Source organism: Hippocampus zosterae, chromosome 7 (genome assembly GCF_025434085.1).
Source record: "Hippocampus zosterae strain Florida chromosome 7, ASM2543408v3, whole genome shotgun sequence".
Lineage (NCBI taxonomy): Eukaryota > Metazoa > Chordata > Actinopteri > Syngnathiformes > Syngnathidae > Hippocampus > Hippocampus zosterae.
Window position 1 is genome coordinate 21,843,985 of NC_067457.1, and position 14,278 is coordinate 21,858,262.

The window sequence follows — 14,278 nt, forward strand, 5'->3', positions numbered from 1 at the left end:
TCGTTCACTGTTGTCAACTTATATCCGGATTAATTTTAGGTAACTTTTTCCTCAATTTTCCGGAGGAAATGTCATAAAAATGTGAAAATCTGGAATTCTGAGAAAATCTGGAGTACTTTATCTCTATTTAAATTATGTGTAAAATGAATTCGTATTTTAAAATGTGCTTTATATTGAACATTGCCAAGCTCAATTGATTTGAATTAGGGGTGGGCATCTCTCCGATAATTTCAAGACAATTCGATACGTATTTACCTCGATATAGATGATCGTAAAACTGAATGACGAGATCCGGTTCAATTCGATGCACTCACATCTTTTAAATCAAAAATCGATTTTCCGAGTCAAACCGATCTATTTTACGCCTTCTTAATTCACACGCAAACACAAAGAAGCATCACAAAGGTGTGATGTCATTATGAATTGCCGATTGACAACAAAGTGGAAGTTGACACACTGGCACGATCATTAGCTCATTCAGTACCATTCAATTCTGGACCAAGTCTGAAAAGACGTTCAAAAACGTCCTTGGGAGTGAATGAGTTAGCAGCGGGTTTTGCTTTGCTTTTCTCCTCTAAAGTACACCTACTTCAAAGATCCCAAAAACCCGATCAGGCTCAGGATATGCGTTTCTTCTATCGGTGATGAAGCATTGGCGAGCGTCCACACATTCATTCGATCCATTCCAAAGAGTCAATTGTTCCCAATTAAGACGTCCTTGGTTTGAAAGAGGCCGCCTCATTACCTTGATCTTGCTGGCGGAGCTTCTCAGTTCAACCCGGTGACTTCATCCGCCTGTATCGACTGTACAGGCGTCTCCTGGTGGCGACAAGGACGGCGATGGATTGGGCTTAAATAAGAGCGAAGAGGAAGATTGATTGCCATCGATCCGCTTCCCCCGCAGCAGGGTTGCTCCTCCATCTTTGATTATGACCACTTTACGCCCAATCAAGTGCGTTTGAGCTGCGATGGGGAGGAAATCCCATCAAGGGACCTGGAGCTCCATTTGCCAAGGGCGTAATTATGGGCCGGATGTTGAGATACAAGGTCGATGTGTAGCAGGTGCCATCGAGCGCCGCGCCGATAATAATGGGGCTTCTACTGCAGATAATTCAGCTGTGGAAAAAAAAAGATAGCATCTTCCGTTCTGTGTGTACCTCGGAGATGAGAATGATGGGTGGGGAGAGGGGAGGTGTTGCATCATGAAGGCCTCCAGAAATGCTTCTCTCATTTGTGATGCAAATTGAATGATAACAGCAGTCTTTGATGCTTTTTGTTTTTTTTTTGGTTGATTTTTTTTTTTTTATTGAAAGCTTCGTCAGAGAGAAAAAAAAAGTTCACATCCACAGATGTACAGATAGCTTCTCAAAAATCGCGCACACACACACCGTAGAACACGTGCGAGGCGTGACCACGTCCTGCCTGGTGCTAAAGACAAGTGGGGTTAAAAAAAAAAAATCAAAAGAAAAAGAATGAAAATGAAAAGTAACAAAAGCCGCTCTGCTGTCCAAGTAAATTTTCTCTTCTGATCCCGACATAAATCGCAAATCTATCGCGCTTCATAACAGCAATCGGGTCAGCCTTTTTCCGAATGATTGATGCACGGTGTATTTCTCACGGAGCTGATTTAACTCATGACTGCGCTCCGAGGCCCATGTGGCCAATCAATAGCTTTCATCAAAAGTCAACCGAAGCATCAATTAAAAAGCAGGAGGTCCCTGTTCTTGTTGGGATTGTGTTTGTGTGTGTGCGTGTGTGTGTGTGTGTATGGAAACGGTGCTGGTGCACTCGGAGCAATTTTCTCGCTGTATTATGCGCAGTGTGTATTAGCCTGCCATGTGATGAGTTATCGAACCACATCTCTCGCTTCCACCCGATGGTGAAAGTGAAGTGAACGAATAGCGAGCGCGCATCGAGTGGGACACACTGAACGCAGTTCAGGATGGCTGAAGAGATTTCTGAAAGAGGAGTAAAAACCGACAGACTGAAAAAAGGGAATAAAACGGCACCTGAAAACTGGAGGGGGGAAGGACAGGACGGAGATACGATTTTTTTTTTTTTTACCCTCTCAAATTTCCCATCCCGGTCAAATATCTCGGTATGTACATGGGCGGAAAATCCAGTTAGCGCGAGCTGTGCCGAAGCTGCATTTTTCCAGCGACGACATGCTTCCAGTATGTTCCTTGCACAGACAGTAAAGGCCCTGATGTGACTTGAAGAGAAACAAATGAGGGTCATTTACTGCAGGGAAGTCATTGTCAACAAACCGCCTAAATTCACACACGTAGATCAGTCAAATTTGGAAAAAAAAAAGGAAAAGTGTGATGAGCACCATTGACCCCCCCCACCCCCACCCAATAAGTCAGTCACCAATAATGCTGGTGCTGCGTGTTACCTTCATGCCGTCATATTTCCTAAGTCAGGGGAGAGACATCGCAATTGGATTCTTTTTGAAAATCGTTCCATCGCTTGTAAGGAACGAACCTCCACGACAGGCTTGTTGGCGCCAAATTAAATGCTCCACTGTGTCAGGAGTCATGGACGGATGATCAATTTTTTTTTTTTCACAGAGGCACGCGTCTCTTTCATGAATGTACTTGCACAACTATTCTAAAAAATGGGACGCGTACACACCTGAAGAAACGCAACAATTCACTAGCTAGTTCAATGTTTACGCCTGAAGGGGGCAGTCACGGTACACATTTTCAAGACAACCCACCCGATCTGCTGCCGATATGTGAACAGGGTTCCAAATTCTGCATGAATGATGATGATGATGATGATGATGCCGCAAACTAATGTAAATGAGACACAATTTGCAGCGGAGCACACGCATGCCGCAGTCGCGCCATCAAGGAAAACTCCACTTGCGTTTGTTTAGCTCGGTCATATTTCAGATCTGTGGGGAACTATAATAAATGTGGACCAGGAGCAAACTCACTCTTCTTTCTGCGCATTGATTCTCCATTAGCATAAAAAAAAATGATGCATGCCTTCCTATTTGAGGTGTTTTTCCCCCCCTTCCTTCTCTCATAATTCCATTACGATTGAATCTCAGGCCATTTTCTGGGAAATCGCTAGACTCGCCAATGTGCACATTTTGTATTACGAGTCCTATTTGGATAATTAATGTCAGGAGAACTTTATAGCCGCGCCACGGCCGTACCCGCGTTGAGAAACACTATTGCTCAGGAAAACAACTCCTTGCGCACACGGGAGGCGAAGAAATCACAGGAAAGGAATAAAAAGTGGGGGCCGTGGTAGTACTACCACGGCCCAGAATTTCATAGGAGGTAAACCTCAGGTATGGATGGCGAGCGACGGGTCAAACGAGAGCTGCGATCAATCAAACAGATCAAGAATGTAGAAGAACAAAAAATATCGGAGCTGCTGTAAAGGCAGCCACCGATATCGATGCTTTAATGTTACGTACTTGGCGTTACACTTTTCAACCAAGCCCCTTAATGTGCTTTACACAACACAGAGGCCGTGTAGAATGACATCTGTTAAAAGGCACTAAATGTACAGTTCGATTGCAAAGAACGAAACACGACCAATCCGAATCAACCACACTTGCTGGAGCCAATCCAGTGAGAATGCAACAGCACAATTGCGAATGGAGTTCAGCGCTGTTGCAAAGGAGACTTCAAGTAGCACTCTTCCCACCTGTGGCCCAACCAGATGTGCCCGGGAGGGGGCAAAAGGTCGGCTACGTCTTTTCAGGCAGTGTCAAGCACGTGGAAGGAGCTACCAGGAGACAAGCTAGCAGAGCAGGAAGGCAACAACAATAGAATAGAAGGAGCACTGCCGACGACCTCCCGGAGGCCGCTAATGTGCATGCTTGTGCTCAAACTGACTCCATGAGGGTGGTGCGGGAACTGACTAGTGGGTCAGATCCAGGTCTGAGAGCAGATCCCTTTTCCAGACTACAAGTCTAGCGAGCTACGTTGTGTTGGAAAGTCACAATTGCGATTCGATTGTGATCTCAAATGTTCACTTTGACTGAACGCCATTCTGATTGCAGTCCTCGATGGGTCATTTTATTCTCAATGAATTCTACTGAGAAATCAATAAAGTTGCGGCCCGGTAGTCCAGTGGTTAGCACGTCGGCTTCACAGTGCAGAGGTACCGGGTTCGATTCCAGCTCCGGCCTCCCTGTGTGGAGTTTGCATGTTCTCCCCGGGCCTACGTGGGTTTTCTCCGGGTGCTCCGGATTCCTCCCGCATTCCAAAAACATGCGTGGCAGGCTGATTGAATACTCTAAATTGTCCCTAGGTGTGAGTGTGAGTGCGAATGGTTGTTCGTTTCTGTGTGCCCTGCGAATGGCTGGCCCCCGCCTACTGCCCGAAGACAGCTGGGATAGGCTCCAGCACCCCCCGCGACCCTAGTGAGGATCAAGCGGCTCGGAAGATGAATGAATGAATGAATGAAATCAATAAAGATTTGCAGATAGAATCATTCATTAATCAGAATCTGGGAAATGCGATTTGTGGAACACTCTAAATCACGGGTAGCAAACTCAAGGCCCGGGGGGCCAGATCTGGCCCGCCACATCATTTTATGTGGCCCGTGAAAACAAATCACCTTACATGATGCTTGCTAAAATCTCTACCAAGCTTTAAAATTCTCATATGTAATAAATAACAGACATATTGTAAGAAAAAATTGTCCCTTGGTGTGAGTGTGAGCGCGGATGGTTGTTCGTCTATGCCTGCCCAGCGATTGGCTGGCAACCAGTACTGCCCGATGACAGCCGGGACAGGCTGCAGCACACCCGCGACCCTTGCGAGGATAAGCGGATTGGAAAACGGACGGATGGAAAATGCGATAAAATGCAACAACACTGGATTTAAGATTCGAACGGTTCATCGGGCAGCCAGGGCTTGATTACGATCATCAGCAAGTCAAAAAAAGCTTCCCCTCTTTTTCTGGAAGGAATTGTTATATTGAGCGACAATGGAGTGGATCCGATTGTCTCAGAAGGAGACAAATTGGACTGGTCAGGCCTCATTTAGAGCATGACTGAAATTGGTTTGCGGTTCTGCTTCTGCACTCCCACATAAAGAAAACAAAAATCATGGAGGGCATGAAGGTTTGGGGGGGGGCACAAGGGAGAGAAAGACACTGAGGTGATGCCAGCGAAACAGGGAGGGACAAAAGTTCTAGCACCATTGTGGGGAGGAGGTGGGGGGGGGGGTTAATGCTTGAAAACAATTATCGAGGATGAAATCTTGTGGATGGAAAGGTCGAATGAGATGAGCAAAGGTTTTTTTTGTGCAACCCAACAAAGAAGGGTATTGACAGCTGGCCGGATGCTGATAATCGTATCGGCGTAACGCCAGATTGCGGACCGGACTTCACTACTCTGGGCGTGCTGGCAGATTTACACTCGACTGAAAAGAGACGCTTTGATTGGGCATGATTGAAGTTGAATGTGATCACTCCCTCTGCTGCGCAGCCCTCCCTCCCGAGTGTGCCAGCCCGGGCTCATCTAAGAAAGTACCAACATCAGATCTAACCTGCCTCCAGAGAGAATTACGCCATGCGCCGTGCTTTGCAGGATTGTCACTGGTCAGGAATGTGAAGCCCTAAAAGTCAAATAAAAGTCTTGCAAGATAAAACGAAAGCTCAAATGCTGAAATGCATTATAATCGGTTTGGACTCTGGTTGCTTGTACAACTTCAAGACCAGTTGAATTTCCTCTGGAATTGTTTCTTGTAATGGTGACGATGTATTGGCTCTAAAGAATGCAGTAAAGAACCCTCATTTGTTTTGTTTTGATGAAGTTAATGTCATTTAATATCCAACGGCCGTGTTGAATTCGAGCAAGATTCCCCAATCTGTTTATTTGAATTTCCCTGTACGATTCTACAAAAAATTTGAAATGGAAAAAAAAAAAACTGCCATTGGTGCCATGTCATGCATCAAAATACATTTTTGACGCATGTGTGAGTGTGTGTGCATGTGATTTGAAGGATCCTTAAGGACCGGCGCGGCCGTCAAGGTAAAAAAAAAACAAACAAAAAAATAACAACATCAAGAACAACCAGAACAACAACAGCAATACCAACATTGACAACATCATTAACATCAACAACAACCAACAGAAAAAAAAGAGGCGTGGGAAAACAAACACAAAAAAAATCAACAACCTCTTCATCTTTGGTATAAAAATGGCCGTCCATGGGCTGCATTTGATCCACAACTAGGAAAGACTACAGAAATTGTCAACAATTTCCTCTATTGCTTTTGCACTGATTGATCTCAACCGTAAGCTCCTATACTCTATCTACTGTTTTTGTTTCACTGCCAGTTTATTTTTTTGTGTGTGTTTTTGTACATTTTATACATTTTTTTTTCTTGTTTTCATGAAGATTTGCAGTGTGACAAGCAAAGCGGGCTAAAAACATTTTAAAGCTCATAAAAAAATGTAAAATGTGGCAGATAAAAAGCTGTAATGTCATTGACGGCAACATTGCTTCGTAAAATAAGAATGATGACCATTAAAAAAAAAAAAAGCTGCATCCACGACACAGCACATTTCCTTATATTTTTCTTTTTTTGTTTCCTCATTGTGAAAAATCTCTTCAGCGCTCAAGTCTTTTCCGCAACAGGCATTTAGTTCTTTTAACACATTTGTTACATCTGACATAATCGTTATCAAAGCATTCTTCTTGTGAAGAAAAGGAAAAAAAGAAAAACTCTTTTCTATTAAACCTGTACAGCTTATGTGATAGATTCTTCTTCCTTTTTAATCGACTTATCCAGTTTCTTGAACCTTCCAAGTGGTCCAAAATATTGATTCGCTTAGACTTCTGTCCCCCTCATCCCCAACTGCCAAACAGACGTCAGACTTGAACTTGCGAAGTCTCTGGTGCCCTTCAAATTAAGGCCATGAAGATTCAAGAAAGAAAGAATCCCCCCCCCCCACCCCCCCCCCCCGCCAAAAAAAATTGTTTTCAAATATATCTAGAAAAGTAAAATTGAACACTAGAACATAAAAAATAGTGAAAACAACCTTTAGCTTAGTTTCTGAGGAAGACAATCTCTGTGTGTATCTCAAACATGACTCCCCATTTCTAATTACAAAATAAAGTTCACCTTCACATTCAACCTTTTTTTGTGTCGTTTTTCTGTATTTTTTGGTTGTTTTTTTTTTTGTCTTGTTTAATTGGTTGAGGATTTTCTTTGAGAAAATTTCCTAGCTTCAGCCCGGCCCTTTGGGCAGGTTTTCACACATAACAATTTAATTTCTTTGCACTGTGCCCCGTAATATCCCACACCCCTTTTCTCAGCAGCCATTGCTTCCTTGTTTTTTTTCCCCCCTAGTTGACCAGGTCGAAAATGAAAAAAAAAGTGTCTTTTTTTTTTTGGTGCCTGGGCAATCTGGAAGCAATCGCTTTTTTTTTTCTCTTCCCCTACATTCCCCTCTCACATTCACAGTGCAGCCACCTTTTGTCTCAAGGCAACGCTGTCACAGGAACATTCTCTCAGGCCGTTGCTATCTGATGGGAAAGGAGAAGACACGGAGAGAAGAGATATAGTTGCAATCAAAAGATTCCACACGTACACAAAAATAAAGATGGCACACCAGGCTGGGCGACCGAAACTAAAAGAGACACTTGGAACAGCATCAGAAAAGTTCTAACTGCTGCTAGAAGAGGCGGCAGTAAGTCATAGACATGCAAGTCACAAGCCTTAAGCAAGTCCCACCATACTGGGGGGAAAAATATTCGGCAAGTTGAGTCGCCACCAAATTTCAAGCAAGTCGAGTCATTATTTGGTTCAAGCGAGTCAGGAGTCAAAACATACTGGCATGATGGAGTGATATTTCGTTTTTCACTGACCATACAACAAAAAGAGTATATTATCGGTCGAATATATATGAATTTTTTTTTAAACTAATATTTATATGACTGTCACACTGTTAATTATAAATACCGAATGTGGGAGTAAACATGTATAATTATCATTTTAAAAATAACATAAAAAATACATACATTGTTTTTGGCACCAATTTGTTGCCAAAATCTGAGTGTACGCAAATGGGTGAATGAGACTCATTAATTTTGTGAATTTCTTTGTGAAGTTCAGTGAAATTTATGAGGGCCCTGCCACATCAAATATGGCGGACATGGTCATGACCCAAAAAGTACTAAAATGTAGTCAATGTACAGATGTCTTTGATTAAATAATGATTAAAAAATATATATTAATGGTAGAGTTATCTTCTGTATTAGCTTCTCAATTACATTTCGATTTGAAGTTCACTTCATATTTGACAAACTAAATTGTCCAGCTCACCTCGAGCTAGCTTAACTTGACAGCTAGCTTAGTTGTTAGACTTACTTGGACTGGTACGAGTAAGCAGAAACGTGGTCGGTGGCACCGTCGACTTGAATCTGTTGCTGCTGGCCAGTCACCTCCTGTGATGAGGGAGCCACTGTCTGCGGGGAGGCATCCGTCACCACTCCCTGAGAACACACAGTTGAGGTGAAGAGGGAGCTTGGGATACATGAGCAATGCTTAGGAAAATTTAGCATCCCCACCACCAAAAAGGCTAAGTGTTACAAGCAGGACTAAAACCAAAACAATACGTTTCACAGCACTAAAAATGACAAAAACAATTGAACTGGACATCCGTAATTTAGCTAATTTGTGTTTTGTTTAGTTTTGTGTGTGGTGTTCTTTTTTTTTTTAAGGTAAATGCTTACTTTACGGGAAGAAAAGGTTCGAGTGCTGCCGTTTGTCATATTGTTCATTGATTTACATGTAAATATCGTAAAAACAGATGTACGCTATATAGTCATAATATAATAAATTATGATTTTTTTATCATAAAAATTGGGTTGACGCTAATGAGGAAATTCAGATTACAAAAATGCGGCTAATTGAAAAAAATGTGGAACTCAGATGCGCCGTCGCTTCACCGAGGACTGAGTTGTGCGTGTACTTCTTAAGAAGGCCAATCTAAATAACAGACAGAAATCCACCCAATCTTAATTCCTCATTGGTCACGAAAACCCTGAATGTCAGGACCACGTTTGCCCAGCATGGTGTCAATCACCGTTAACAAGCTCTCAAGGATACTGCTCGCTGTCTATATATCAGCCCCTCCAGACACCACATGATGCATTGATATCCACCCGGCTGCTAATGCCGGCACTGAGAGGACACTGGCGAGCAAGATGGAAACGGTAAACAAGGGGCCCCGGGCGACGCTGCAACTAACATATCTCCGCCGCCGTCCACGCTCCTGCGTGTGCCTTTCAGAGACGAGAAGAGAAACTAATGTGTCTGTCATGGGGGAAAGTGGCATCGTCTGTGCTTGCGGGGCGAGCCAGAACGATGCGGCTGATAGATGTGTGTGTTTCGGCTACCGACAATCCTGCAAGCCTGTGTGTGTGTGTGTGTACGCGTGAGGGAGGGAAGACAGCAGTGGCTGGGCACTGTATCTCACTTGAGCTCCTGTCATTTGACACACGACTGATAGTCCATCTAAATACGACCGCACTGTCAGTTGCCAGACAGCAATGCCACTCATTCCGCCTTCCTGATTTGTCATATGCTCCAGAAGTGACTTCAATGTAACATAAAAATACTCTGAATTATGGTGGCCATATTTGGGTACCGTATTTTTGACACTAAAAGGCGAACTGGATTATGAGACGCAGCTTCAATGAATGGCCTAATTTTTTTCATACATTGGGCGCACCACATTATAAGATGCCATCTAGAATGCATCCACTAGATGAAGCTACGCTCAAGGAAACGCCAACAGAATGATCAGATGTCAGTGACACCTGTTTTAAAACTTGAAAATGGCATTTTCAGACCCTTTCAGACCCTTTTCAAGTACAGTCAATATAAAATGAGGAGTTGGGATTAAATGTGTGGCGTCTGAAAAGACATCTAAATACGTCTTTGAGAGTGAATGAGTTAATAAAGCAGCGACGCTATTCACCTAATCAACAGCAAGTTATATCGCAAGTTTGAACTCTGCATTGTCGGCATGTCTCGAGAAAGGAGCCATTTTGGGCTCAAAATATTACCGTAATGACCCTACACAAGCGGCATCAGATTTTAAGGTGCACTGTGAGCTTTTAAGAAAATGGGAGGTTTTTAGGTGCGCCTTTTAGTGCGGAAAATACGGTATTCAAAACAAGGAAGTGGGCAAATGGGGGGCGGGGAAAAGGAAGAAATGCAAACGAGAGGAATGCTAACTGATGTATTTAGAGTGGTGTTCAACTGCATGCGAAAGAGGACGGCTGGTAAAGTGATGTAGAGTTTATTTTATCGCGTGGTGTTGGCTGCATGAACAGCCAAAAAACAGCATACAACTGAAATTGCACTAAAAGTGCAATGGAGCAATGCATGCCAACTAAATTAATGTTTACTGGATTATTCGAAATTCCTGGCAACAGTTTTGTAAGGTAAAATTGTATTTATTATTTTTTTTTGCTGACTAAGGGAATAACATCCTGGACAATTTTAAAAGTTACGGCGAAAAAGGGTTGCTCGCAAAACCTCTGACTCAGCTCGCTGTACTTTTTTATTTGTATTAATTGGTAAGGGGCCAGCACATTTCAGTGAAAAAGAAGAGCAATTGAAAGTATGCTGTGAAAATGTGCCCTGTGAAAGGGGGAGGGGTGTGTGTGTGTGTGTGGGGGGGGGGCTGTTTCTGTGTTGAACAAGAGGTTCACAACTGGTGAATGTTATTGGCACATAAGTGATTGGGCTGTCAGGAGTAATGAAGTCTTCTTTTGGTAAACTGTCTCCCGATTATTGATTGTGAGCACAAGGTGCAGGGGAGTCTTACTTCGACAGGGACGGCTGTTGGAGGCACAGGAGTGTACTGGGGAATGTAGGTCCCTTGCATAGGCGCTGCTGCTGCGGCGGCGGCGGCTGCGGCAGTCATGTACTGAAACACACAAAAAAAAATGACATCCATGAACGTCCCCGCAAAGAATCTTTTTTGAGAAAGTTCCCTCGGGAGTCAACAGAACTTCAGGCTATTGTTATCCCGGAGGTGTCCTTCGGAGCTTGATGTAGGTAGAACCAAAATAGCAGGCACTAAATTGTAGTTTGATGAACGTAAAGATAATTTTGAGACAATTTGATTTGCATCTCCGATACGTGGGGCACGATACAATTCAAGACTGGTTCATCTGACATCAGAACATAGTCACGGGAACCTCTCGAAGCTGCACTGTGATGGTCTGCTAGCCTTTATTTTTTTCATCTCCTGAGACAATTCGCTGGCTAAGTCCAGATCAGTTCAATACATTTGCATTGAATGTTTAAAGAAAAAAATGTGCAAGATAGTTGAATGCAGTCATTATTTTAAAACCAGTTTGAATTTTCAATTGTCACTCTTCATACTGTGCATTGGGCGAAACTATACACGCAATGTCCTTTGGAGGGCGCCAGAGGAATATCGGTGCACTCTCACATGAGAGCCAAACACAGGAGCATGTGAGGTAAACTAGCAAAAAGGAGGAGGACGAGGAGGAGGAAATGCCCCGCTGTATCATCAGGACTTCACAGGCAGGCAAATGTGCATGGCCACAACTGAGAAAAAAAAAAAGGAATGAAAGGAGAAGAAAGAGAAGGCCCCTTGCCTGTGGCATCTATATTCCTTTCGTCCTGCTTCTCCCGTGCCCCCCTTTTTAAGTGGCTCTTAGCTCGCGCCGTGATGGACGTTTTACAGATGTGACACAGGTTGGGTTACATGAAAGCTAGGGGGCTTTCACATGTAATATGAATGAGGACGCAACATGGGGCTTTTTCGGTTTCTTTTTTGTCTGTGAGTGCCAGAGAGACTGTTTTTAATGACTGCATGCTTTCACATAGAGAATTATTTCTCTGGAGTGTTAGCTTGAGGTACTTGATTATATGGACTATGGGGATGGGATGGGACAACCCCCCCCCCCCCCCCCCCCACACACACACACCCCAAACCCCACCCCAATTGACTCATTGATTGACTCGGTATTGGACAGGACCTTTTATACCCACAAACTGAGGAGTTGAAGTGGGATGGGTAGATGGGGGGGGGGGGGGGGGGGGGTTGTACTCTGGTCAATTGAAGAATCTCAATTGTCCATAGGTAGAAATGTAACTGGAAATATGCCCTGCGATTGGTTGGCAAGCAGTCTTGGGTGGCTCAAAGTCAGCTGGGATCGGGTCCAGCTCAAACACATGCGTAGTAGAAAATGGATGCAAGTCAAAATTGTACAAACAACACGGTAAGTCATGATTTCATAAAAAATGAAGTTGCAAAATTTTTTGTAGTTTTTTTTAAATTAGGAAAACAAAAAAAAAACAAAAACAAAAAATATTTTTTGAATACTTTCTCAAGCCAAAACAAACAAAACCTAAAAAAATGCTAAAATAATGAAAAAAAAATCAGTAAAATAAAAAAAAGTTAAACGGCTACTAAAAACTAATTAAAATAACATAAAAAAAAGTCCAAAAAAAAAAAAAAAGAGCGAGACACTAGAAAGGAAGCCTTTCTACATTATAGCTGCCAAGTGGGACCAATTCCATATTTTCCATTTCCTGTAGCTGCAGTATAATAGGCATGCGTCCCATTACTTGAATAAATAGTGGATATGTTTGTGTGTCTCAAGGAAGCTGGAACGATCGTGTTGCAGTACACTGCAAACGGATGTGGCATCAGATTCAAGTCACCAGGTTTCCAACTTCACCTCCAGCCAAAAAAAGTAATTCCGTTCTTCTTTGCACCCCCCCCCCCCCCCCCCCCCCCCGCCCCCCAACTCCATCCCTTACTTGTATTAAAAGTTAGTGACAGCAGTCCACTGTAGAATGTAGTAATAGCATTATTTGGCTGCAGGCCCGGCGTAGTGTCATTACGAGCGCCATTGCTAATGAATCGGGCACGGTTTACCCGCTCGCCGCTAATGAGAGCAGCTAAAGGCCATCGACGTGGGTGATTAAACCCACCCTCTCCTCACTGTTTCCGGTACGCACGGCCAGGAGGTTGCCCCGAGATGGAAAGTCGTAATGCGAGATTGACTCTCGGTGACTTGAAGGTTATCTCACCCTCCTGACTGTCACGCTCACAAAAGGGCTGAGGTGAAATATCCCAGATTTGGTGACACGCTGGTACGCCCGCCTTCTTCTCTCTCACCTTCCTGTCACTTCCCCTTTCCCTCTCATCCCGCTTAGCGGCTGAAAGGACCTATGAGATTGTTCAAGTGACCTTCTCCTCGGCAAATCAGAATCATGCATACCAATTGATCTGCCTCCCTTTTTACCCATTCGGCCGACTCGCTTGCGAAGGGCCGCGTGAAAGCAAATGAGAGGAAGAAAGTGATCATTAGCGAAATCTGAATGTACCTGTCAAAAGGGAGACTTCCTATTTGAAATCTTAGAGTTGGCTTCAATTTAATTTGGCGCTAATTGCGGGGCCCCATGTCGACGAACGACAAATTCGCATTCGCAAGGCTGAAGGGTCTTCGTCTCCTCTGTCAAAGGAATGGAACCGAGCGGAAGGTGCTTCACACAAATCTGTCTCCTCGGGACACTGCAGCTGTCAGTTACCACTGTCACCATGACAACAGAAACCTCGCTTGTATATACCGCTGACATGAAAAAGGATCGACCGTGGAGGGAAGGTCACCTCTTGTCATGTCAAAACAACGTCGCCGACGCTCAAACATGGGCGGAAAACCGAAACAGAATGAACATCGAAAATTGAGTCGCTGTTTTAGGCTATCGAGCACAACTTCTTAATAACCAACCGACACCAAAGTGCTTTCGACAACTGGCGCGGGTTTGGCGTTTTTGACTCCAATTTGACTCGCCCGCGACCTGACACAGGGGAGCTCGGTTTTGCATCGATATGAGATTTAGCGAGCTGTGAAACAATAACAGACACTCAAGCAAGAATACACTTTTTACTGTTTAAAAGCAATAAAGCCGCATGGCCGCACATTAAGGGCGGAAAGTCGCAGAGTAACTCAGACGAAATGACGCGGGGATGTTTTTCCAAGAGTGTACTGGCGTGAACAAATTGACAATAAATCCACTCTTTATTAAATCAAGAATCTTGCACAGCAGATAATGTCTTAATCTATTATAAAGCTTATAGTTCCATTTACGGTTTTGTAGTCTTTCGCTTGATATGTCAGGGTTACAACCAGCACTGCAATTGATTGATGTGGCTTGGTGATTATTTTCACATAACATGCAGCGTTGGTTGGAATAATGCTGAAATCACGACTCCAATACAAGCCTTCCTGAATTATTAAAT

General features: G+C 43.6%; 1 protein-coding gene across 2 annotated transcripts in view; it reads right to left on the minus strand.

Moving 5' to 3' along the window:
* Positions 1–3,017: 3,017 nt before the first annotated feature.
* Positions 3,018–14,278, minus strand: part of rbms3 (RNA binding motif, single stranded interacting protein) — a 171,741-nt gene continuing 160,480 nt past the window's right edge. For both annotated transcript variants that reach the window (XM_052072594.1, XM_052072592.1), the window contains exons 12-14: positions 10,820–10,921; positions 8,350–8,474; positions 3,018–7,505 (exon numbers count right to left, since the gene is read on the minus strand). In XM_052072594.1, coding sequence (XP_051928554.1) covers positions 7,502–7,505; positions 8,350–8,474; positions 10,820–10,921 — 231 coding nt within the window. In that variant the 3' untranslated portion in view covers positions 3,018–7,501. The remainder of the gene's footprint in view (positions 7,506–8,349; positions 8,475–10,819; positions 10,922–14,278) is intronic.